Source organism: Hippoglossus hippoglossus, chromosome 9 (genome assembly GCF_009819705.1).
Source record: "Hippoglossus hippoglossus isolate fHipHip1 chromosome 9, fHipHip1.pri, whole genome shotgun sequence".
Classification (NCBI taxonomy): Eukaryota; Metazoa; Chordata; class Actinopteri; order Pleuronectiformes; family Pleuronectidae; genus Hippoglossus; species Hippoglossus hippoglossus.
This window is the reverse complement of record NC_047159.1, coordinates 11315742-11343277: the sequence shown is the minus strand read 5'-3', so window position 1 is coordinate 11343277 and position 27536 is coordinate 11315742. Positions and strand designations below refer to the sequence as shown.

Here is a 27536-nt window from a genome sequence, read left to right as displayed (position 1 = left end):
TTTATATCACAGAGAAACTATTTAAAACAAGCGGGTTTTTGACAGTGATTTCAAAGAGGAGACAGTGTGACCAGATCTCTCGTGACAGATGTCAATAGGTGTGAACATGTTCTGGTTGCAACTAGCACCAGAGAAAAATCTCTCCTTTTGTCTCGAAAATCTTCCCCAGAGCAGGTGACTGATGTGGCACAAGATGTGGAAAAAAACACTGTAGAGCGCCACAAGAAATCCCCAGGCCTGCGATGAAACAGGAACATGAACTTTTTGTTTTTGTGCATGGAATTACTCCCAAGTCTGATTTGAGATTTTCAGAATTTCAGTCTGTTCGAGCCACACATGCCATTAGGATGTGTTTTGTTTTAGCTGAGTAGCATCATCATCACCACCATCTGACATGAGACGCCTCTCAAAAGAAAAGCAGTTCCAACCATCGCTTTACAAAGGTTAGTGCCGGATGTGTTTGACCATTTAGTTTGTAGAACAAGTGAAATCTCCCTTGGTATGAAAAAGGTTCCCCACCTCTTAAGTAAATAATGTTGGAACCTTTTAGTCCAACTTTCTTAAGTTTGTACCGATGCCCCACACTCAGTCTCATTAACGTGATGAAGGTTGTTAAGAGGAAAGCAAAGAGGATTCAGGGCTGTGCCACTGTGGCTTTGTAGGAAACTTAAATAAATATGGTGAAAATATTCAGAATAAACTGAGTTGAGAATTAATGTTGCTTGATAAAGATATGACCACGTATGCAAAGTTTCATTTCTCTTGAATCCATCAGAATAACTCAACCCTGTTGAAGATAGTAGACCCCACGTCGCCTATGTGTTTTCTCGGTTGGCTTTAATTGAAAGTATCAATAATGTATAACAGACGTAAGTAAAAAAAAAAACAAATAGTGATGTATTTGGATTTTACAAAGTAATCAGCATATTTTATTTCAAACATCCAAACAAACAAAATGAGGACAACCGCTATCCTCCTGGACACTGAGGTGTTAAGTTTCACTGACTAACTTCCCCCATAACTTTTATTTCATAACTGGGATCTAAATCATCCGTTTATGATGCTGATTCTCAAAACTTTGAGCTCCCATTACAATTATCTGTAATGGATCCAAACAATTGTGTCAGTTAGGTCCTAATGTGTTCTTGTTCCAACCAGAAAGTCCAGGAAAACCACTCCAGTTACAAAAAAAAACATTTATTGTCTAGACATTTCAATCATTATAGATTAGCTAGCATTAAGACCGTTTAGTATTTCTCCTGATTAGACATTTCTTCTCCATGTAAAAGACGTACAAAAAAAGTTTGTTATTCCTAAAGCATGTCCTGTAAGAAAAAAAAAAACATATATACATTTTTACAAACATTCAACAGACAGAAATAGAAAAAAAAAAATCATGAAATAATGAAATTAAAATGGCTGAGATTGGTTCCTTCCTGAAGCTGAAATACAACTGCTCCTGTGCAACCCTCCTCGATTTAATGATCCTGACAAATTTAATCCTGTTTGCAAATCCCACAAACTTCTCTGTAAAGAGAAAAAAAACTTTTTACTCTTTAATACAACTTAGCCAGTTTCAATAATGCGTTCAAACAAGTGACAGTATTTGGCAAAATGTCAATTGTTCAGTGAATGTATCGCAGAGGAGTTTTACTTCTTCATATCAGATTTCCACTAAACGAGATGAAATCACATTGAGTTGGTCCCGGTTCACAAAGCATGATTAACCTTCCACACAGTAAGACATCACGTGTTTCATAGAGTGACAAAGGCAGGGTCAGGGTGAATTTACAACAGTAAGACATTTTCTAAAGGGTTGTTTTTAAATCTTAAATATAGTGGAGAAATCTTCTATTTGAGATCAGCATCCTATTTATCATGACCTCAACCAGTGAACTTATTGTAAAAGAGACCAGAGACAAATGAAACTGCATTCAAATGAACAGCAGGGGCATGTTTACACTGCAACAAAAAAAATCAATGTGTAAATCTGTAACAACCTCCAGCTGATCAATAATCCATACTGAGTCTCTGAAATATTGATTGATTAGTTGATGAAAGAGCTGTTCAACAACAAGGAGGAGGGGCCAAGACATTAAAACATATGAAGGCTCATGTTGCTGTGTCCTTTTTCTTTTATGCAAACTCCAGCTGGGAATGAAACCTGGATCTTTCTTGCTGTGAGGCGACAGTACTAACCACCAATGATGAGTGAAAACACAAGTAGAGAATAGTTATAACCATGTGTTGAAACAGAAGAAACAATTGAGTTTTTGAGGATAAATCCAATTTCTGAAACTTTTTTCCTTCAGGTTTTCACGAATTGGCTCTTTAATTAGAATCATAAAGAAAGGATGAGAAAATAAAGAGGAAAACCAGTTGGCTTTCTTTCAGAACAACATTTACAGTATTTTGTCCTGTTTTAGAAGCTTTTTGGGGTTTGGTAAATATTTATTCTCTGTTAAAAAGGATCTTAAATTCTCCTGGATTGCATGAGAAGGATGTACAGTGCCTGATGTATGAAGTAGCATGATGATGATGGACAAGTCAACAAGGCCTTCCGTATGTTTAGGTTCTGTCGGGGTATTTCCTAAGTACAGTGTGTACCGAGTGTGTGGGTGGACAGTTACAGCTACAGTGCAGTTAGTGAGGTTTGGACTTAGTGTTAAGACTGAAAAAAAAAGGTACTTTTCAGACAGTGTAGGCGTTTCAGAACAGCGAGCTGACGTTTTTAAGGGCAAAGAGTCAAAGCTGAGAGACAAACAGGCTGTGAGCGATATCTGTCGAGAACAGACAAAAACATGTTCTGCATTCTCCGTCTATAAAATGTTATTCTGCTGTTGCTTCTCCTCTCTTGTCTCTCAAAGGTTATGTCCACATCCTGCTCCGTCTTTCTGCCGTTTGTTCACATATTCAACCCGCTAGAGTTTTTCTTCCGGGGTCTCCGCCCCGGTCGTCACACTGAATCAAGTGTCTTAGTATCTGATGTTCAGTACAGTATTTTCCAGAAGAGCTGGTCCCAGTCCAACCGATGCACTTCAGTCCACTCATCTCTTGGTCCCTGTATCTGATCCCAGTGCAGTCCACAGCAAAAAGCAGCAGAGGCAAGAACATCCAGACAGTTCCTCTCTTTCCATTAACATCCAGCTTCTCCAGTGAAAAGCTCCCAGCTGATTTGGAGTCATGTTTACTGGCACAACCCACGTGTGCGTGTTCTCTCCTTTCCGTGTGTCTTCGGCAGATGTAACAGAAAAAAACGGAACGTGATCATCACCGTTGTCTTCGATTTCTGGCTCCATGTGAACATTTCTAGAAACAAATCAGTGTGTGTGGGAAAAGAGCAGATGTCCTCGATTTCCTTTCACATTTTTAGTAGATGACCTCGTAAACAGTGGCCTTCTTGTCCCCTGAACCAGTGACAATGTACTTGTCGTCCACAGATATGTCACAGCTCAGCACCGAGGAGGATTCTTTAGACTGCAGAGAAACACAGAGAAAACCAGGTTTTTAGAAAATAGAATTATGTCTGCTGCTCTCATTCTAAATCAGTGATGGGTAATAAGATACAGTGGCTGTCACATTAGATCATCATGTCACAGACATGCTGATGCACCACATGAGGCAGGATGTGTTACCACACTGAAGCAATATTTCACTGCATGATCCAACAGCAGGCGTGTTGAACTTTGCAACTTTAATGTGTCTTGAAAACTGTAAGTTAAATTAAAGATGCTGTTTTGGAAGAAAATTATCTAACAATGACAGTTTCCACCAAATCAGTGCATTGATGAAGTGCAGCGCTGGTGGAAAGGTGGCTTTTTGAAGCTGAATAAGAAACATCAGAGACGGCAACTTTATATTTTATCTAAGGCTGAGAGTAGATTACATATCCTCCAATTATTTCCTGTTTTGTTCTTCCTGAGACAAAAAAACCCAAAATCTAATATTAAAACTGCAGAATTTAATATTGTAGATAGTGCAGCATGTGTTTGACTTCAATGGATTGTGTATTTGGCTGCTAAAGGTTGGTTACACAGACTGAAAGTGTAACATAAATTGAAATCTATAGCTTTTAGTTTCAGAACTCTTCTTTATACACATAAATAAACTGCTTACAACTTGGAAAATGCACTGTAACGACAAACCCTATTCTTTGGGATCATCAATGGTCAGAGCGCCATAATTGGGGGGTGAACGTAAACAGTGACACGTAAATTAACGTATGTGCGATTACATCAACATATTGTTCCCCTACATCCACGTTAAATCGATATATTCTGAAAGTTGTGATCTGTTGTTCCAACCTGGAATATGCTGGCTCCATAGGGTGTTCTCCATGCATTCAGTAAGTTATCCTTCCCTGTGCTCACAAACCATTTACCTGTTAGAAAAACACAAACAAACAGAAAAAGCAATTTCTGGTTAAAAGGTTGACAATGACATAATCAAAGAGAAATGGTTAAACAGCGAAAAACACCTTTGTAGCCTTGGCTCTACGGACCTTTCTGACAAAAGTTGAAATAACAAAAAACCACAGAGATACAGTTACATCATTGAACTTTAACAACACATTAAAGAACCAATTCTAAAGAGAAAGGTTTTATGATGGACCACAAAACGAGAAGAAGCGAGATGGAGGCAGTTTCTTACCACAGTAGGCAAACTGCAGAGACAGCACACAGCTCTCGTGTAGATGAAGCTGGTATTTGTCAGGTTTGGTGACATGAAGGACCTCGACGTTGCTGCTCTCCATTCCCACAGCGAGCCACTCTCCCGTCGGACAGTAGCCAAGAGAGAAGATCTGGGCAGGAGAGCGAGGAAAATACAAAAATGAACTCAAGCTCAAGGGGGAATTCTACTTTTAGCCCTAAGGCTTCGTTGAAGAAACACTCTTTGCCAGTACGAGTGTGCACCTGTGATGTGAAGTCGTGCTGCTGCAGCTGCCGCCCCTCTCTCAGATCCCAGGAGCGAACCGTGTTATCGAGGCCTCCGGTCCACAGCTTGGTGCCATCATTGGAGATGTCAATACAGCTGGCTCCATCTGTGTGGCCCTGGAACTGCCTGCAGGATACACGGATACAGTCACAGTTAAATAAAGAGAGAAATGTTTACACAAAGACACTGGGAATCAGGTTGCCTGGGCACTTGGTATGCATCACAGACAATCAAATGTGAAGAGCGTACAGTATTTCTCATCAGCAGCGTCTCTTTGGCTCAATATTCTGCTTCTTTATGATACAACTATGATGCGTAATCATAAAAGGTCAAACAAGCCTCAGCTCAGTTGAATAAATCACGTAGTTCAATATTGAGCTTAGCATGTGGTTGGAGGATAATTCTAAATGTTTCAAATTTATCTTCGCCAAATATTTAATTATATTTAATCTTCTTCCAACATTCTTTCTGTCTACAATCAAATTGTACACACGAGGTCTCTCTTACCTAACAAGTGTCTGATTGTGTAAATCCCAGACTGCGATGTTGCCATCACTGCAGCAGGAGAAGCAGACCTTCGAGTCCGGGCTGATGGCCAGAGCGTAGCACGCCGGTGCTGATGACGTTAACTCTGCCTTGATCCTGGGAGTGGGTGTGGCCAGATCCCAGATGGACAAAGTGCTGGCCTCACCACCCACTATCAGCGTTCGCCCATCGGGGAGGAGGCGACAGGAGCGAATGTAGTTGTCTCGGTTCTGATGTGGTACGCACACAAAAAAAGATTTGTAAATATAGCATTTTTCTAAATGCATAAAAAAAATTATTATAAGGTCACAAATATCTGTCTAGTCTCTTCTCTCTTTGAATTTAATGGAATAGAATTAAAATCGTAAGACATACAGATACCACCACACTGCAAACCTTTTGGCAAATTACTAACTAATAATATTAACACGATAAGTTTGGGCACCCCTTACTCATATGTTAGGAATTGAGCTGGAAATATTCTGTTTTCTGGTTTTGTAAGTGGGTTAGAAAACTGAAACTGAAAAGAAGCTGAATTCTAATGATCTGTAGAAAACTCAAAATCCAACAGGAACTACTAAAGGAAATGCAGGCAGTCAAAGGAGGCGATTACTCTGTACTGAATACCCAAACTTTGGCACATGCCCTGATTAACATTTTTCAATATACAAGTTATTGAAATTCACCAGCCCACTTACCAGACAGTCGAGCTGTGACACAGGGCTCTTGTTCCCTGGGTGACTAATGTCCCAGACCTTGACGCAACCCTTCCCTCCTGTGTAAACGTGTCTTGTGGGATTACTGATGGTGACAGCGCACACCACCTCCCCGTGGTTCAGTGTGTTGATTTGACGGGCGTGGCGAGGGATGCCCGGGCCGACCAAAGCATCCGGGGGGAACGGCACTGGCTGCATCTGTCCATCGGCCGCCACGTGAAAAGAGTAGGCACTGATGGTAGAAAAGGAGGAGAGTTGGTTGGCCATGACGAGAGAAAAAGTAAACAAAGGTGGAAAATAGTTGTTCCACAGGACGATGTGGGAAATAGGTCCTCAAACACACTCACGGTTTGCCGCCAGGGATTCCGGTCAGACTGGGAGGGATTCCTCTCATGTGAGAATGAGGATCAAACCCAACCTGGAGGAGAGAACACAGACATGTTGTGATCGCAGTGCAAACACATGCCCATGGGCATCGACAAAAAACACACACAGGTCAATACTAACCTGTGGAACAGAGCAGAAACACTCCTGAGCACAAAGCAAACAGACACTCATGAGCACAAACACACTCACAGTCTGGATGACAAGTATAAGAGTCAGCAAACACACAGAGGTGGTGGTGCTGACACACACACACACACACACACACACACACACACACACACACACACACACACACACACACACACACACACACACACACACACACACACACACACACACACACACACACACACACACACAGAGTTTCTATTAAGTGTTGCCCAGACACAGCAGTGAGTCTACTAAACCTATTTAAACAGTGTAATGAACACTATACAAATACAGACAAGAGTGATGAGGGGACTCAATGCAACACCAACAGCTTACACACTAGATAAATGCTATCTCACACACACACACACACACACACACACACACACACACACACACACACACACACACACACACACACACACACACACACACACACACACACACACACACACACACACACACACACACACACACAAGAAATACAGCAATAACTATTGACAATTTCCACACTTTACAATATGAATATAGTGCTCATTCACCTCTGAATGTTTTAATTTTTTTAAACTATTATATTAGAGTGGATGTACTTATGATTTTTTTTTTCCACTGCTCAACAAATAAAACAAAAGGTAAAATAAATGTAAAATAAGTCAAATATGACGTCTGATTAAAACATAATTTACTTTATAAGAATTCCCTGTGGCAGCAATGTTGGATGGAGATCACGTTTGTTAAATCCAAGCAAGGTCATGAAAATGGAAAGAGGATAGTTTGGCTGAAAATCTGCCCGGAGCAGGTTATAGGGGTTTCGTGGCTGAGTTGTGAGCGCTGTGCATACAACTGTTGCCCGGGCGCTTCAGGGAGAACGGCAGAGAGGAAGTCCCAGTTGAAATAAAAACTCATATGAAGGCAACAAGTTGAAGGTGTGACTTGAAAATTCACTCTGTTCTGTTTCACTCACATTTATCATGAAACTTCACAGAGTCTGAGAACTTTCACCAAAAAAGAGCCGGATAAAAACTGAAGAATCGGATGGATCTTATCTACACAGAGTAAAGTCTAGAATTCCTCTGAAAGGAGAATGTACTTCATATTGTAATAAGTGTGGTGAGAACTTAGGTAATGAAAACTGTTGTGCTGTATCGAATTTGGATTTATTAGTTTCACTTCAATATTTTTACCTATCAGGGTCAAAAATTCCCATATGACCTCTTCTGTGATTCAATATGATAAACAGAAAAACTTAAAGTATGCTTGAAACTTTTTTTATGCATTGTATATCACTCATCTTTTATATCAATAAAAGAGAAAAATATAGTTAACTGCTTGGCTTGATTTGATATTATGATATAAAATGTCCTTTCACCTAAAAATAATGAAGCCTTTTCTACTCACCATGGGTGAACGGCCATACGCTGCCACAGCGGCCGCGGCGGCAGCGCTCATCTGAGGTGACATGTTGTGCAGCCCGGCAGCATAGGCCGCAGCCCCTGCCAGCTCCCCATTCATCCCTGCTGCATGGGGCAACATACCAAAAGCACCCGGGTATGGACCTGGTACAGCGAGGGGCGTCCGCAAACCTGCAGCTGAGGAGCAGAGGCAAGGGAAGATTAATACATAAAACTAATTATAACCAAAACAGCATCAACTTCAACATCCCTTAAGTTTTTAAGGATCCAAGCAAAAAGATCTCTGATTGAAACTATGATTGAGGTTACATTTTCCTGGAGGCAGTTTAGAAAACAGAACTTAAGGCCCTCTGGCAAACATAAGCATATTAATATAACACAACCAATCGTATCATTCAATTACAAACGTTTTTACGGGACTTACTAGGTGGATGTGGTATCTCCATGGAGGGGGGTTTGGACAGACTGGGCCTGATTCCAGGTGTGGTGCTCGGACCAGGAGTGGAGTCACCTCTGGGCGTGGGTGTGCTCGACTTTAGCCCAGGTGTGCCTGCTTTATCTCGCTGCCAAAGATAGAGAGAGAGAGAGACTTCAGACATACGCAAGAAATATCTAACTAGGGATTAAAGAATGACCTATACTGGATATTCGAAGTCAATGCCAAAACAAATTTTAGAGATTAAATAATACTGATATTGATATATCGGCCAATATTCATTTTTATTGTGAATATACGGTGGTTGTTGGCTCTTACTCTATTTGTAGACTGAATGAAATGAGTTCGTAGCCAAATTTGGTACAAAGCATATTCGCTTTTTGAGATTAATCTCTTTATGTATTTTCACCTCTTCTAAAATCACGCCATCTATCTACCTTTTACTGAAATTAAAACGTTTTCAAATGGGCGTATATCAGAAATCGTATATGTAGATACCAATATATCTGTACAAGGAGCACAACACAATACTGCCTCCACTGCAACAGAATAGTGATAAAAGCCAAAGTAAATCACACGTCTTACATTTTCATACATTTGTGTCCACTGGTAATACAAAAATGAGGTTGAATGTTTATCCGACTCGAAACAACTTAATGTTTTTAAATCGTATTCATCCCTACCATTGCCATCTCTTTGGACTTGAGGGAGGAGGAGCTTGCTGATGAAGCAGTAGAGGCCGGACTACAGGGGTCCTTCTTGAGAAGACGTGCTTTATCCACGCCGTTCTCTCTGGGTGAGGGGAGAGGAGTGACACGGGGGGAGGCTGGATCCTGGTGGAGGGACAGGGAGTCAGTGGAATACCAGACTAAAGTGTCACATTTTCCACAAACGTCTGTAAATTTAATTCATGCATCACACTCATCACAACCATTAACAAACAATAGACACATTACAACATACTGACCTCATTTGAAACATCCACCACTAAGTTATCATCACTTTTGTCACCATCGCTATCCTGCAAAGACAGTAAGACCATCGGTTAGTTCATTATTTAATATTCTCACCCTTCCCTTTACTTCTATCAGTTAATAATACTTTTTACTACTATACTGTACTTTGTAATATATATAATAATACATTTACACAAATGTCCTTGTCCTAATTACCTGAATGCGTTCATTGTCAAGTATAAGTACCAAGTGAAACATCACTCTCAACATTCCACGTGTAACTATAGCTAATTTCAGACATGAAATTTGGCCACGGAGTTTACTAGCAGTTTGCCTTTCACACATGCACAACACAGCGGGAGGTAATCTGCACTGATGCGTTCACAACAGCATCAAATCCTCAGCATTATTCAGGCGAGAGGTGGAGCAGCCGGGTGCGGCAGACAGAGGCAGGAAGTGACGTATTAACTCTGCTGTGGAGATCACGTGATCATGTTTACAGCCCCTCGACTCCATTCTCCGCTCTTATTATGACAAACTCTTCTACGTGCACGGCACAGTTGTTCGCCGGGAGATTTTTTTTTTTTTTTTTGCGTCTGTCCCGTGTTAGAAGCGTCATCAACCCCATCCCATCCAGTGGAGCATCCCCTGCTGTGTTCACACATCAACTTCTCCTGGATTTCCATGGGCTTTAAACTAGGAGGCCAGTAACTGCGGAGCGTCTCACTCTGACATTTGTGTTCACACATGCACCTCCAGAGAAAATACAGAGGAACTGTCTGAAAGCAGCTTTAGATACAAACACTAAATATGCATGCTTCCTCACAGCAGAACAGTTTCTTACATAGTGGCTGGAGTCCTTGTCTTCCACCTTGCGTTTCTTGGTGTCGTTTGAAAAATCTGGTCCGTTGCGTCGCTTATCTGAGTTCCGGAGACTTTCTGGCAGCAGCGAGTTACTCTGCAGATGAAAGCAGCAATGAGGAGTAGAAGGAGAGAACACAGTGAAACAGGAGAGCAGGAAGAGAGATTACAGAAGAAATATAGGTAGGGTAGAAAGAAAATAGAATAAAGAGGGAGAGGGAGTTTGAAGGACAAAGAGGAAAAGACAGAGAAAAGGGGATTTGCAGAGATGAGACAATTTTGCCATTTCCAGTTCAAGTTTGTTGTTGTTTGTGTTTATTCTCCATGAGCTCACTAGACTGTCTAATCCACCTACCACTAATTACACAAGCTATTCAGCTATGTTCAGAGCAGGTTAGAAAAACAGACTCTTACTTGCAAACAGGTTAATAGTTCACAGACTCATGAATTAAGTAGCGCTAACACTCAAACAGCAACCTCTCTTCTCACTTGACCAGAGCCAGTCACAGCCACACACAAACCAACACCTCTGAAGTTGATGATTACATTAAGTGGCACTCAAAATCTATCAGTGCTCCCTCTCTTGGCTCTGACAAGCTGCGCTGGCTCTGTGTGTGTGTGGGTGCGTGCGTGTGTGTGTGTACAATGTGTAATTGACTGTGAAAGCCTGTGTGTACGACCAAGTGTGTATCAGACTGTGTGTGTATATTACTTGCATAACACTCATGTGTCCCTCTGTGTCCCAAGACTACACACACACACACACACACACACACACACACACACACACACACACACACACACACACACACACACACACACACACACACACACACACACACACACACACACACACACACACACACACAGAGAGAGAGCGCTGCTGCCCCCCCCCCCTGGCCTCCTGACCAACGGATCCTATTGTTAATGGATTAAAGCTTCATGTTGAGTCCATTATAGTCTCAGCCTGTCAATGAAATGTGCATACAACATACACAAACACACATGCGCGTGCACACCATCTACCACGGGAGTGGGCTTTGAGGGGGGAAAGGGTAAATGAAGGAGGAATAGCTACGAGAGGAGGAGCTTGGGAGGAGGGTGAGAAAAAATGGGGTAAGGGAGGGGATGAGATTAGAGGACAGAGGATGAGGGGAGGGTGTGAGAGTGTGGAGGAGAAGAAAGGGCAACGAGAGATGAGAGAGGGAAAGAGAGGAGTGTGGGGGGGGGGGGGGGGGTGAAAATCTGTATTCTGCCAATGGCCCCCTTCCTTCACGCCCTCCCCTCTTCCTCCCTCTCACCCTCCCTCCCACCTCCTCTTTTACTGAAAGGTTTTAGTGAGCTGAGCACAGGAGCACTGACCCGCAAAACATAAGCAATTTCCCCCCTCCATGCCTCCCCTGTTCGCATAGTCTTTCTCTCAAACACACACACACAAGCTCAGTGTCATATGACTGCTGCTCCCTCACCCCCCACCCCTTTCCCAAGCCCTCCCCTCTCAGTGGTGCCGATATTAAACACAATGAGAGTCTTTAAGCGCGGGATCAGGGGCGGTGGGAAGAGGGTGGAGAGGGGGGTAATCTGCTCACTGAGGTGTTAAATAGGCACAACAATGCAGGCCGGGCAGGGGGAGCGTGCGTGTGCATGTCTGTGTATGTGAATATGTGTGTGCATGTGTACGTGCGCATATGTGTGCGCGAGTGTGCATGTGTGTGACCACGCTAAAAAGCTCATTTGGAGAAGAAAGGAAACCTAACAGTTCAGAGCAGATCTGGGGCAGGACTAAACAGGCAGGCCAAAGCTCTCCCCGAGAGATCCCTAAGCACACAAACACACACATGCACACACACTGACACTGAAAAATGCACATTTAACCATGAAAGCTATTTGAGTGTGAAACAGTGGAAGAAAACTGCTGATTAAAATAAAACACGGTGACATGAACTTCATTGATCTGGGGGGAAATCATGTCACTGGAGCAGCAAAGAATTTGAATATTTGAATTTTTTTTTTTTAAAATGAGTCTCCCTCTGCAAAAGTATATACCTGAAATTATGAGATATGGACAGATGTGCCCTTCTATAAACTGTATTTTACACATAATGCTAAAGAAAATACTTCATGTTTGGCCCAAGAGGACTTTGTCTATTTTATAGTTTCATAGTGGGGATTTAAGGGGCGTTTTATTTTTTTCATAATCATGGGTAGATAATTTCATAAGCACAAATCCAAACGATAACATCAAAATCCATTGGGACCGGATGAAACACATTCAGATATTTCCATTTTCAACTCATTGCCTTTAGAAATATCTTTAGAAAAACTCAATCGATCAAAAATTTAGAAATGAAATGAAAATGTATTTATTTCCAGTCATATCTGTTTACATGGCAATGGTAATGATTTACATTTCAAGCCAAATTTTCAAGTTCTCAAATAGTTTTCATTTCATGTTTCTATCCACTTCAGGTTTGGGAGAATGTCAAGTTTTTCAGAAGTTTTTCAGAAGTTTCAGCAGGTTGCTTTCAGATATCGTTCAGGTTTTATAATGCTTTTCAGGGGCACCCAAGGTCTTAATGGATTAAAGGTAGTTTAAATTTGTTTTTCCATGGAATTGGAAGGGAGCTTAATGATCCTGCAGATGTCCATCAACGGAGGTAAGACAGACTAATCTCACTGGTGAGCTTAAGTAAACTGCAGCAGAGTACATCTAAGAACAAAATGAAATACCCCCAAACCAAATGATCTCTATTGAGAATATGAGCAAGTAAACTGAGCAATTTGTGAGAACAGTAAACATTGCCACAGAAACAGGGAGTACTTACAGTTCCAGGCTCTCTCTCTAATGCCGTTGGAAACACATACATGTGGTTGAGGTCACAGGGTTTGGTGTTCAGCAGAGAAGAAGACAAAAAAGAGAAAGAAGGGAAGAAGAATAAATTAGCAATGTGTAGTCTTGTGTATTTAATCATATTTATAACAAAAAATACTAACTTTAGAGAGTGAACAAATCCAACCATTTTGGTTACCATTACTGAATAAAATTAGGCATTTCTCAGCGATACACAGTGCAAGTTGAATGACATGATAATCTATTCAAAGGGGTGTGTGTGTGTGTGTGTGTTCACCTCTCAGGTGCTCGGGTCCTCCGGGGTGTGAATCTGGTCCGGCCAGGTGAGGCTTTTTATCACTGTCTTTTCCAGCCAGATGTGGAGGAAGACCACCAAGTGCCCCTGACAGAGCCAGGAGGCCAGCCGAGCCACCCAGCTGAGAGGGGTGGAGGCCGGCAGGGTGAGGGGTCATGGGCACAGGGGCGCCACCATGGTTATGGGATAGATGCTGCTGCTTTGACAAAGAGAGAAGAAGAAGAACAGAAAGAGGTGGTTAGTTAAGAATAAGGATTCAATGACATTGAGGGATGCTGTTATACACAGCTCAGCCTTTTTCAGGAGCTTTTAGTCTAAAGCTGGAAATGTACAGCAAACACAACATAAATGGGTAAATTCTCACTGAAACGGGGCACAGCACTTTTACAGGCTGACCAGTAAGGACCAGTTTATATTCACAAACAGGTTAGCTTTGGAACACGAATTGAAATGTGCAGCCAACCTAATTCATCATTGTCATCAAACTATTTAATGTAGTGGGGTTGGTTAGTTGGGTGGTGAAATGAATCGCTTTTCGATGCATCGATGCAGAGACAGAACATAATCGAGTCAGAGTCTCCTCCCTCCGCTCTCCCACCGACCTGCGCTCACTTTACACTTTAACAATAAATGCCGACACTAATCAGAAGTTATTAGGACCTGAACAGTACTGACGTTTACTTTGTGTTTGTTGATTCGCTTTAGAGTTTATGAGGCACGTATTTAACCGTGCGTAATTCTACGGAATTGCCAAGCCAAGCTTTAAGAAATCCCATGTGCCCTATGGATAGGGTATTGTCATGCTGGATGAGACCCCTCCCATTAGGATAGAAATGTTTCATTACAGGATTAAGGTGATCACTCAGAACGAGACACTTGTCCACAATATGGTGAAGAATTGCTTGTCTAACCATATCAGCTTTTCCACATCTCTCTAGACCAGTGTCTGTGGTTTTTGCACCACTCAGCTCTCAAATGCGTATTCATATTAGTAATGAGAGGGGGGTTTATGCACTATAAACACCCCTCTCTATGTGATTGTCAATAGACTGTTGTTGCTGACAAAGGCTGATCACGCCCTACATCAACATCCTCGGTCACCTGAGGAAGAGTTGACCTTCTGTCTCTCTGTAGACATTGCACTAATGCATGAGCATCACGGTCATTAAATCTGTGCTGTTCACCGCAGTTTCCAACCCTCCAGCCGCCTGAAATGTGCAAAGCAATGACACCTGACTCCCAAAACCCAAGTGGCAGAGAATGGACCCGAGTGATCAATAGGTAAAAAACAAATCAATAGCACTCTGTAACCCAATCAAAAGAGACTTCTGGCCCCATTGAAGTCTTCAACAGATGGGACAGTTTCTTCAGTGTCTGAGTTTACACCACCTCAACAAGCTGCTGCAGTCTACAAGGCAGTGAACACATCCTCTCCCCCCTACACGCTGCCTCACACACACCCTCCTCCCTCTGAGGTCAAACACTGAACAATACTGACAGCTGGGATCACAGCCCAGAGCTCCGAGGATGTGGTGGGAGAAGAAAAGAAGGAATGACAGAGGAGTGGGGGGAGAGAGCCGAGAGCCCCAGCTGCTGCCTGCACTGTCAGGTCTTGTGAGAGAGTGAGGCGGTTTAAGGAGAGAAGGGGAGGAGAGAAGGAGAGAAGAGGGTGAGGGAGGGAGAGGGAGAGAGAGTTTGGCTGGCAGCCCTGCTCTCTCTTTCACACCAAATCAGGCGCTCGTCTGAGCGTGAAATGCCTTTGTGTTCCAAAACATCATTATTGCCTCCTCAGACAGTAGCCGCGGGAATCCAAGCTCACTGATTCGCCGTGGGGAGGGGAGGAGGAAGGAGGGAGAGGAGAGGAGAAGGAGGGGCACAGGAGGCGACTCGGCGGGGGTGGAAGGAGTGCTGAAGGTCAAACCGACTTTTATCTCACCTAATTGACTAACCCACTCCCCCTCTTCTCAGCCCCCGCCTTCTCTTTTCCTCTCTATCCATCCTTCGCTCTGAGTCCTGCCCCAATGAATGAAAGCAACACAACAAAATAGTCTTTTGGCGTCAGCCCCCATGACTGCCTGCGCACGCACACACACAATTTCCCGAAATGGCTTGTCTGCCAAACAATCAAACATAAACACACCCACATGTCACACTTGATCACACAAACACGCACACATAGTCTGGATAAACAAGGAAGACATGCACCCTCACTCAACCATCCTAAACCTGACTGTTGTTTTTTGGGAAAAACACAAATGCATGCTCTGCTACACACAGACGCGGGCACACACACACCCAAACGGAAACACAAACAGGACCCCTGATGGGAGTAAATGGAGGGGAAGCATTGGTGGAGGCAAGGAGAGTCTGGTTTGTCATGGGATGTTAGTGTGAGATGGGGGGTGGGTGTGTGTGTGTGTGTGTGTGTGTGTGTGTGTGTGTGTGTGTGTGTGTGTGTGTGTGTGTGTGTGTGTGTGTGTGTGTGTAGGTAAGGGCAACATGCTTCATTACACTCATTTAACTCACAAACGTGGTGAATGACAGGCTGGCGTGGGAGACGGGAGGAGAGGGGAAGAGGGTAGTGTAAGGGCAACGCCATGACCCCCCCCCCCTTTTACAAACACTGAAATCCTGCAATTAAGACTCAAACAGCAACTGCCAAATCCGCCCCCATCCCACACGAAGTCCCCCCCCTTAAGTCTACACCAACTAACAAGCCCTCCTCAAATCTAACCACACTATCCTCCAGTGCCGCTCTTTGCAAGGCTTAGGCTCAGAAGAACGACCCCCCCCCCCCCGAAAGCATCACATTTCTCTTAAACTCTACCCCCCAGCCTCCTCTATGGCAACTTTAAAGCCAAGTATTCTCAACCACCCTCCAACATCCAAAACGTCACCACCAAAAGCTCAAGTGCTTTTGTTTTTCGAACTTCTTTTCACTCTTATGGTGCCAATCACTTGTCAGCTCAAGTCTGAATAACTGGTCACGCCCCATCCTTCATCGCACGCTGACGACTTCTTTTCAATAAACACCTCTCATCACACTCCTCTCGCTGAATCCTCTGCTTTGTTCTCTGCTCAGTCACCGTGACACGGATCATTTCTATCAATCAATCAATCAATCAATCAAAAAACATTTTGATTTCAAGACTGTTGGTCCATAAAGGGCACTATATTTCAAATGATATGCCTCAGTTTAAACTTATTTGTACTACTGCAAAGTTTTAGGAATGATTCTGACGTTATCAAGTGAAATCTGAATATTTGCTTGAAAAATTACTTTGACTTACTTCTTATGTCTCCATTACTTGGGATGGTTTTTGATACCTGGTCTTAAATGGCCCCCTGAGTTAAATAGTTCAAGACCATTGAATCAATTCACTCCAATGTTGGAGCTTTTAGGATAATAAATTCCCTCTATATTATTGCTACTTAAACGTTAGAAGAGGAGATACTACAGTCTGCGAGGAGTGGATGAAACTGTTTCACACTCTGCAGCACATACACACTTCACTAGAGTCGATGTTGACAATGCTCATTGCCACAAGTACCTCTTATGTCTGCAAGGGAGGAAATGAGAAATCTGTTGAAATACCTGGTAACAGCGTTTTACATGCAGGCAGAGAAATTAACATTTTTCAATTGCCTAGCTTGTAGCTCATCTGTTGTTGCCCCAGGTATGTTATCTATGCTAGCAACCTGGAGTCCACACACAATTATAAATGATACAAACAGGGGTAAAGGATTACAAGTCACCATCAGCTGGCTGATTGTTACGCGTCCCTTCATAAATCCAAATGGAAGTGGAATTAGAATCATCTGAACTGCCGTTAACAAAACTCAATTTCTAATTCAAATAAATTCCAATAAAACTAGATGTACAGACTATCATGGCTGCACACAGACAATAGTTGGGCCACAATTATCTGAACAAACACGACCAAGCCAGAGAGGAAAATAAACAATCAGAACCCGACATTCTGTTTTATATGTCCGAACCTGATTCAGGCCCGACCCTTTTCTTGATTACTGGCATGTACAGCAAAAAAAATCGAATAGATAACCCAGGCAACGTGACTGAAACCTAAGTGAAACCTTTGTGCGACCCAAGCCCGTTGACTGCCTCTTTTATGTCATAAATGAAGGAAATATATTTCATACCAAATAAAAAGACATACAGAGACAGTCAATATAAGTGAAGATGAAATAGAGGTATACACACTGTAGGTGGAAGACCTGGCAGTCCACGTACCCCGATGACAGCATTGAGCTCTGCCATAGTCACCTGTTTTGCTCGCTCTACAGCCTGGACGACCTGCTGCTGATGCTGCAAAACAAAGACACACACACACAAACAAAAAACATGAATGAAAAGTACGAAGAGTTAAAGGCCTTATTATCAGTGAAGCTAGCAGCGAGTGTGTTTGCATGGAGAACAGTCTGTAGCTCAAAGTCACACGTACTTACCTCCTGTGAGAGGAAGGGAATGACTTGTGCACAGATGGTGTTTAGTCTCTTGGCAATCTCAGTCTGGTGAAGGAACAGACACACAGAGACAGAAAGCGACTTAATTTTTAATAACATAATTACATTCATTTAGAAAAGACAGCTGTGCAGTAACACCAATAAAGTCATACAAGCGCGCGCGCGCACGCGCACACGCACACACACACACACACACGCACACGCACACAGGAAACTGCTATCTCCACAGCAAACACACAAACCTACCAGTGTACGATATAACGACACACATCCACTTCTCTTTACACAGCGGTGTGTACCTCTTTCAGCATCACTAACAGACACACACGGTACGACAAGATTTTCCTTTCTCATCATCGGTGTGAGCTCAAGTTTCTCTATTGCCTGTTGTATTTCTTTTTGCTCTCTCTGGGCTCTTGTCCCTCTTCCCATCAGCACTTCAGCATAATCTCATCAGCTACTAACTTCATTTAGTCTCACCCAGTATCCATGCCAACACATCCGCCTGCCCCCCAAACCCCCGGAGGTGGCTACAATTGGCTGAAACCAGATACCCCCACAGTGGCATTAAATCAGATAAGGGACCTCATATTACATAGCATCCAATCAAATTGATACAAAGGGGGCCAGGGTGAAGAGGGAACTGGAGGAGCCATGAAACGTAGTAATGGCTCATCAGATGCACACATTACCCATAAATAGATACACGCAGAATCGTCAAAGACATATATACTGTTCTTAAGTGAAAAACTAGAAAAAGATGACTTACATTATTATGGGATGAAAACTAATGACACTTGGGCTTATGGAAACGTTTTAACTAAGTAAACAAGGTAAAAACACAGTCACCGAGCCATTAAGACATGTGCTGTGTCTCAACACAAAGCAACACTCTGTGGGGATTTAACTGACCAAACTATTACATCACCTGCTGCAGAAATAACTGCATACAATTCGTCCCGTTTTACAATGATAAGATAAAGTACTTTTTCGTCATTGCACAAGACATACTTTGCTACAGAACAGTTGTGCTTTGAGCTAAATATTAGCAGACCTTAAACTTTTGCTACTTAACACTGAAGTCTATGATGGGAATGTGGGTATTTGATGACGACGCCAGATGAGAAGTCCAGGGATCAATGTGTTTACAATTCTGTGTGTGTGTCTGCCCCATATTTCATAACAATCCATACAATAATTGTCAAGATATGCCACCAAAAACTACAAATGTCAACCTCATTGAAGGAAAGGTCAGGGGGACAGGTCCTGTGGAGACCATGAATGTCAGACCAAATTTGACTTCAGTCCGTCCAGTAGTTACTATGCTGTTTCAGTCTGGACCAAAGGAAGCGACATTGTCATCCCGAAAGCCAACTAAACTTAATTATAACCCTAACATAAAATCAAGTCTTAATCCTCCAGCTATAAAGTTGTGAGGACCGGCCAAGACGTCCCTGGATGGACGATGGATTGGATCCTAAATTGGTCCTCACAACCATAGAATGACACACGCACTCAATCAACTGACCCTGCTACAGCTCAGCCAATTATGTACTTGGATACCTGGATAAGCTAAATTAAGTACTAGTCGACTCAAAAGGAGCCCTGAACTAAATAAGTAACTGCTTCACTTATAAAATAACTGAGACTAAAAAAAGAAAATACATGGAAGGACACAAATTATTCACATGACACAACTCAGAAGAATTAAAAAAAGGTGGTTAAGTAAATATGCTATGTAAATGTGAGTAAAGATAAAAGTAACAAACAGATGTAAGTAAAGATGGGATAGCTTCACGCTGAACAAACTAAACACTATAAATAATTGACTCTACAAGAATCAAAGAGAATATGGAATCAAAGGGAGTTATAAGCCTTCAGAGCGGTTTGTGTGTGTGTGTGTGAGACTCTACAAGACATGCAATACAACGTGTCAAATAAAGATTTGATCATACTTATTTACACATGTGGATACACTGGGACTATAACAGCTGCATAATGTAAAGCACTATCTATAGACCAGTGTACATCTGTTTTACAGTGCTTTACCATTTCTCTGATGTTTTATTTAACCGCTTTGACTTCTGTGCAGTGTTTATGTGATATGTAATGCCAGTATTTTCAGCCAGTACTATTTCCACACATGTGCTCCTGATGTACCCGTTACTTCACCCTTTGTACAATACATCACCTCATTTTCAGCCCTATAAAAACCTGCAGCCTGACCAGCTCACAAGGTGCTGACTTCTGCAAACTGTAACTCAATCTTAGAACAGGACGCGCAACTTAAACCATGCCTAGAAAGCTCAAAATACAGGTCTATTTCAGGCAGACTATACCAGCACTTCCATTCTCAGAAGCCTGATTTGTAAGCCTACAATTAGCCTTGTATAAAGGCTAACTGATTAGGCTGTCTGAGAATAGTCTGACTTACTACTATCAGGTCAGCTGAGCTAATCTTACTAAGCTGACTGACAAAACTAACAAGGATCAAACAAATGAGGCTGCAGTCCCCAAGAGAGGCACTTTTACAGATAGTGGACAAGGACATTTGGAGGAGGTAAAATAAAGATAAAAGCAAACTGTATCTCAGTTCTGGGAGCAACGTTGGAGAATTTCTATCAAACACAATCTAGTTGATATATAATTCAGAGCAGGTAAACAAAAGTTGAGGATACAGAGAGAGGATGCATGTATGCCGACACAAAGTGCTAACAGAAAACAGGCTTCCCATTCCACATATAATTGGAGTATTACTGTCACACTACAAGCACACACACACAGCCATACTTCCAGCAGCAGGAGGTAGGTTGTTAGTCTGTATCCCCTGTACCCCCCGCACACAGAAGCTTGTTGCTCTGACAACTGCAGCCCCAAGCTAATGACCTCCCCTGGAGCTTTAGTGCATAAGTGTTTGTGTGTGGACAATGGGAAAAAGATGCAGCTCCCTCATAATGAAAGAACAGTAGCTCGGCACGGACATAAAATGAAAGAAGAGCCAAGAAGAGAAAAAAGACACAAGGGAGTGGGGGGTGTAGCTCAAGAAAGAAGAGATCCCATGATTGTAAATGGAGAGTGAGAAAGGCGGAAAGAAAGGGTGAGAACTTGGGGTATAAAAGGGGGAAAAATAACAAGTGGAGAAGGAGAGGACTAGAAAAAAACCGTAGGGAAGGGAGTGTGAAAGAGTCCGAGGCTCATCCCCGCTCTTCAGTGAAGCGGCCGGGCCAATCCACCTCCAATTTCCTCTGGTCTGACTGGTCGATAGCTGTGGTAATTACTGGTAAACGCTCTGAGCCCTGCACCACTCCTGTGGGGAATGCGTGTGTGTGCATTGGAGTGTGTGCGAGTTTTTCCTCCTTATCCATACATACAGTACTTAAACATGTGAGTATATTTGCCTTTAAACATGTGCTTATGCAGAAGCATGTTTGACTCTGTGTGTTTGTGTGTACATTACTATGTGTACTGTATGTGTCAAATGTTCCCATGTCCTTAAGCTTTGGCAAACATTTCTTCTGATTCTTTGCTTTGCGCTCGCGTGTGCGTGTGTGTTGGAATTACAACAAAGTGCCCTTATCGCCCTGTGTTTTGTGTTTCCACACTTGTGCGTCTGGCCGGCTTAAGTGTGCGTTGTTGCGTTTTGCCTCTGAAAGGGGGAAGCTCCATGGCTTCTCCTCCGCCTGCTTCACCGTGATCGATTCCTCTGCCCTCCCCAGCCCTGCCCCTCTAATGTAATAAAGCAGGTCGCTCTCCTAGACAGCACCAATCAATCTACAGAGCCATTCATCCTGCCTCTGGGCTCAGCCGGCCGGCCCTAACTGGAGAAACGGAGACAGAGCCCCATCGATCACACACACACACACACACACACACACACACACACACACACACACACACACACACACACACACACACACACACACACACACACACACACACACACACACACACACACACACACACACACACACACACACACACACACACACACACACACACACACACACACACAGATGCATTTGTGCACACACAAGAACAAATCAACACGCGCACACCAAATACATCAAAAACCTTGCCATGAGAGAGAGAGATGGAAAGAGAGAGGAGGAAAGACAAACAGGAAGATGCAGAGAGTGGACGAGAGGCAAACATACCTGTTTGTGCATTTCGATGTTGAGGCCATAGGACATCTCATAGTACTAAGAGGGCAGAGGGGAGTAAGAGGGTTAGATCATTGAAGGATTTTGAAATAAAAACAACTACGAGAATATGTGTGATCTTATAAACGAGGGTGTTTTACTGGAAAAACCAGGCATCGAATCAAACTACTTTGAATGGACACAGCATCCAAATCAAAAGGTTTTACACCTGTATCACCATTGAGGTAAAGAAGATGCATGTGTCTGCACGACATTCTCTTCTAAAGACACACTAATCTTCCTGGACCTCACTTTGTTCCAGTGAAAATAGCTCGACACTCGCTAAAGTAGGCACCACAACTTTTCTTTTGATTACGTGCATCTAATCATTGTGTTATTATATCTCCTGTGGCTCATTATGTGACAAATTAAATTTAAATTGTCAATCTCTTTTGACAATTTGATAAACGCAGAACCTCTGACATCCCTGGCTAGCGCTGCGCAAATCGGTCATATCCTAAACACAACCGTTCACCGGTGTTGTACTTGCCATGTGAACTATTTCTCCTGGTGTCTGTAACATCATTTAATTGCTTAGTTGACTAATCGTGCACAAGCCTCCCACCGACGCACAGTTGAAACAAAGTCTAATCTCACACTTTAATCATCTTCATTAGCCTGTCTGAGTAATGAAGCTGCACAGAGAGCAGGCGTTACTGCCGGCTTGTTGTGCGGTTTGTTTTTTCCCCTCCCTCTTTCACCCAGGTAATGCAGCATTTGAAGAAGTTTGAGAAGATTGACGTTCTCCAGGCCTATGGAGCCTTTGAGCACGCTGTGTTTTCCTCACGGACAATTCAGGGCAAGCTGCGGTGCTGTGAGTTATGTTGTGGTGCAAATTAATTGAATGTAGGGTTTCTCACCATGACATAATGTCTCTGCATCTCCGTCTTCTCACTGGCCAGCTTCTCACACTCCAGCTTGAGACTGAAAAACATGATTCGCCATTAACTTTAAGAGAAACCTCTCATGTAAAGCAAATATAGTCTAGTACAACCCGAACCAACACCTCAATTGCAGATTTACATCACAAATGTTATGGCAGACGGGTCTTCTCCTCTGATCCCTCTTGGTTTTCACTGACTGATTAAAGCAACAACAATGACAAACACTAACCGAAACAGTTTGGCACACAGAGCGTCTCTTCGAGAGATTAAAAGTTAAGCGCAGAAGACTACTCATCCAGTTTATATATGACAAACATGTTGACTGTACGATGTTGGGTTTAACCCTGCTGTCTGCACGTGTGAATCAAGATGTGAATTAGAAATTGCTTGTCGGTCGGCAGCTTACACCTGTTGTGGTCCACCCTGCCTGAAAACACAAATGAGTAAAAACACATACACACAGAGCAGAGAAAAAACAACAACCGCGCACACACATTCAAGTCTTTTTTCCCAACACACAACCACACATGCGCACACGCACACACAGGGGGGAAATAAGGAGTGATTTATGAAAGCCTGAGCCCACACGCCACCCTCTGGCTCCCACCCATCACTGAGACTTAGACCTACCGCAGCGCAGAGCACTAACACTGACGCATGTGTGCACACTTTGGTGTGTATATGAACCTAATCCAGGTTTATGGGTTAGCATGAGGACAGAGTTGGGGTTTTGTTCATTATGTTTAGGGGATGGCTGTGGTTAGGGTTAGGTTTGGTGTTAGAGGGCAGATGACAATGAGGAAAAACTGGCCACAGTGGCGCCCCATAAACACAGGAGCCCTGCCATGTGAATGTGTGTTTGTTTTATCCACCTGTGGTACTGTGCCTGAAGAAACTGGAACTCCTCCTTGATGCGGTCCAGTGACTCTGGGATGGTGAACTTGAAGGGCTGGCCTGGAGCCTGGTGGGGCGTCTGACACACACACACACACACAAACACAGGAGAGATTATTAACATCACAGTGCCTCATTATGTGGCCTGCAACATGCATTTCATCCTCTTCAGCCTGGCATGTAAATGTCATATTTGAATTATGGGAAGCTGTTAAAACAAACAATAGCATTAATCTCACTCTGCTGATCTGTGCAGGTGCAAGAGACCAACTACCCAGAAGAAGAGGGCGCTCGGTGTGAACATGTACTTTAAAAGCCTGGAGGCTGTTCGAACTAAAACAACAACAGGGAGCCGGGGTGAAAGACAAAAGAGCCAGTGTTATCTCCCGGGCTGCGGACAGACAGGTAACTACTGCTGGAGCAGGAAGAGCCTTACCGGGTGCCGCCCCTGGGGAAACATCGTTATCTCCGGGAGGATACAACCGCTTCCTTCTTAGCACCACCACGCTGCTGGGGGAATCAAACAGGGTCCGGGGGGGATGTGAGTGTGTGAGTGTGTGTGTGTGTGTGTGAGTGTGAGTGTGTGTGTGTGTGGGGAGAGGGGGTGGGGGGGTAACTCCCGATCACGGACAAGGATCCATCCGCCGTAGTTGGGAGCAAGTGTAGTTGATTTCAAATAAAAGCGAGCTCCCCCTCCTCCGGCTCCGGAGCGTTTAATGTGAATCCGCGCTCCTCGCTCCCGGTCGGTCCTCCGCTCCACCGGCCGCAAATCAGCCGGAAAAACACTGGAAACGGCTCATTAGCCGGAGGCAGCTAAAAGAAGCTCAGCCGCGTCCAACGAGCGTCTCCCCCCCCGCTTCAGCGACACGGGCCAGGTGAGGAGAGAAGCCCGCAGCCACCCCCGGGGCTTCGAGTCGGTGTATTCCGAAGTAGAGAGAAACGAGGCGGGTGGTGGTGGTGGTGATGGGGGAGTTCACGCCGCCGGGCCGTCAGCACACAGCCGCAGACTGGCCGCCTCTCCGCCGGAGCATCAGCAACATCCACGCGGGGTTAACGGCGAAGTGGAGAGTTCCCACTTGACTCGCTGGCGGGCGGAAGCGTCAACAACAACACTACACGGCTTCACGTCCCCGGTGCGTGGAGGCGAAGCGGCGTCCGCGAGGCGTCAGGCGGGAGAGAAGCGGGATAAAAGCCGGAGTTTGATCACAACAACAACAACAAGCAGCAGCGGCCGATCGGCGTCTTCCTCCTCAATGGAAACTTTCTCACGCGGTTTCACGCTCCCCTGCCAACCGGGGCTGCGGGGCCCGCCCACAGAGCGGCCGGCCGGCCTATCGGAGCCGCGGCTCCACGTGGGGGGACAGGATGCGGAGCGTCGAGCGGACCAATGGCCGCTCAGAGCCACGCCCCCCGCAGTCCGTTGACCCGCTTGAGCTACGCGGGTTCTGGCCAATCGGCGCGCGGCTGAGGGAGCCTGCCACTCAGGAGGCGCGCGGGGCGGGGTGAGGGAAGGGGGTGGAGGCGAGTCTCAGCTGTCAGTCAAAGTAACGTGGGTTCGGCTGGGGTGGAGGACACACACACACACACACGCACACACAAACACACACCCACAGAGGAACACACAGAAATAAACGCGCACACAAAGAGAAACACGAACACGCGCACTGAGCACCGACGCACGCGGACACACATACGCAGAGAGAAATACACGCGCACACACAGAAACACAAACACACAGAGAAACATACGCACACAAAGGGACACACACACACACACACAGGGACACACTGTCTTCCTTTAGTAGCTGCTGTGAACCCTCCTCACAAGTGTCAGTGCAAATCAAGTCAAATCTCTCTCTCCCTCTCCTCTCCATGTAATAATATACAGTGTGCTCATGTATTTAGCAGAACCTGAACTCACTTTGTGCTCCACTTCTCCTAAAAGACCACAAAAAAAAGAAAACTAATTTGCTCGTTTGTTGTTCACTATATACGGTGTATGTCATACGCTACGCCCGCCACATGTTTGAGCAGTTGTTCCTATACATTCAGTCGAAAAGGGTGAGAAATTAATCAGCAATGTTTTCACGATAGATATATTTATGTCACGTCAACTTCTTTTAGTGTTTATAGTTTGAATGCTGTCTCCAAACAAAGAAAAGGGAACTGCTCAATCCGGATCTCTCTATTATCCCAACACATAAAAGCTGATAGAAACAGTTGAAAATAAGGAATCGCCAACCAGGGCATCAGTGCACGTAAAAAAAAAAGAAGACGAGCTGTTGGCTGCAGAGAAGTGAAAGAAAAAGATCAATATGCTCATTTTGTGCACAAATACAAACAGAAGAAGACAAAATGAACAGAAAAAGGTTTGGAGAAGCAGCGACTTTAGACTGAAACGTGGTTCAAGCTGGTCTCTTCTAACACATCTTTAGATATAAGAAATAAAGTGACTTTCTGATTACATCACAGCCAAATACATAGATAATACAAAACGTTATGGATGATTATACTTTGGTTAAAGAAAGACAGACTGAACACACAAATAACCAGAGGCAGCATACGGCTATAATTCAGTTCATCTCTGAGTGTAGTCCATCATTAACTAGGTGGCAGTACAATATACTATAATAAACACAGGCCCATATATTAATGCTCATATTATGCAAGTTCCTGGTTCATACTAGCAAACTACTTGTTTTTATTGACATTGCTTATTTACAAATACTTCATTAATATCTCTTTAAATCAACAATCAAGCTACTTTTAATGGACACTCTCAGTTGAGATTCAGTTGAGAGCTTAATATCAGTGTGTTTATTCTGGCCTAAGTGAAAAGTAAACATTTATTGTCATTCAGATCTGAACAAAATGGAGCTTGAAATAGTGAGACAAGCTAGTGCATTCAAACTGATGTAGTTTTGTATAACTGATTAGATCAATTCTGTCCCCATGTGACAATAAGGATCTGACTACTACGGATGGAAATACATTTGACTCTAATTTCCATATTTCACCCTAACTCAGCCAAAGCAGGGAGAGACTGTACGTTTTTTTTCATGGGGGCGTGGGCATCAGGTCTGTAGGGAAACCCCCAACCTCCTCTAAAATTAAGGCCAAACACCTTTAAATCATATGAATTATGAATCATGTTATTTGTTATAAGATATAAAGGCGTTTGCATTTATTATTCTACTTTCAATTCTTTACAACTGCATGACTCAAGTCTTATTAATCGTCAGAATAATGACAATTAAGTCGTTTTTTGGGTTAGATCAAACAAATCTAAGCAGCGAATTACCTGATGCGATACCAAGTAACCGACCAGCAACAGATGTGATAAAGTGACCATGCCATGATTGGCGAGGTGCTTGAAACCGGGTCGTAAATCAGGCCTCTCTGTGCTCCACTTATCCCGTCTAAGCGCCGCTCACTTCACATAGAAAGCCCCTCAGTTCCACGCTGACCTGCGAGTTGCATAGAAAGCTCGACCCCTGACCCTGCGACCTCTGACCTCTGCAGCGGCTGATCCCGTCCATATGAGAGACTTC

General features: G+C 43.7%; 1 protein-coding gene across 4 annotated transcripts; it reads right to left on the bottom strand.

Moving 5' to 3' along the window:
* Positions 1-1176: 1176 nt before the first annotated feature.
* LOC117767309 (transducin-like enhancer protein 1) lies at positions 1177-25276 on the bottom strand. 4 transcript variants are annotated; one of them, XM_034594812.1, is made up of 20 exons: positions 24423-25276; positions 23965-24065; positions 23069-23132; positions 22164-22208; positions 17992-18054; positions 17747-17851; positions 13507-13720; positions 13204-13220; positions 10362-10475; positions 9529-9582; positions 9245-9394; positions 8550-8688; positions 8112-8302; positions 6524-6594; positions 6159-6408; positions 5443-5690; positions 4914-5061; positions 4651-4801; positions 4305-4381; positions 1177-3477 (listed from the first exon to the last, which is right to left on the bottom strand). In XM_034594812.1, the coding sequence occupies exons 1-20, from the start codon at positions 24444-24446 to the stop codon at positions 3370-3372; spliced, it is 2334 nt and encodes a 777-aa protein (XP_034450703.1). In that variant the 5' UTR covers positions 24447-25276; the 3' UTR covers positions 1177-3369. The 4 variants fall into 4 exon arrangements, with proteins under 4 accessions (XP_034450703.1, XP_034450706.1, XP_034450704.1 ...); XM_034594815.1 differs by having other exon boundaries at positions 17810-17851; positions 24423-25248; XM_034594813.1 differs by having other exon boundaries at positions 1280-3477; positions 17777-17851; positions 24423-25236.
* Positions 25277-27536: the final 2260 nt, after the last annotated feature.

What these genes read in the sequence shown, in the direction of transcription:
- LOC117767309 (XM_034594812.1), bottom strand. Translation starts at nt 24,446, where the DNA reads ATGTTTCCCCAGGGGCGGCACCCG. An exon ending in CGTATGGCCGTTCACCCATG is followed by an intron (nt 6,595 to 8,111) that starts GTGAGTAGAAAA and finishes TCTCTCCTCCAG; the next exon opens with GTTGGGTTTGATCCTCATTC. An exon ending in CACAATCAGACACTTGTTAG is followed by an intron (nt 5,062 to 5,442) that starts GTAAGAGAGACC and finishes TGTATCCTGCAG; the next exon opens with GCAGTTCCAGGGCCACACAG.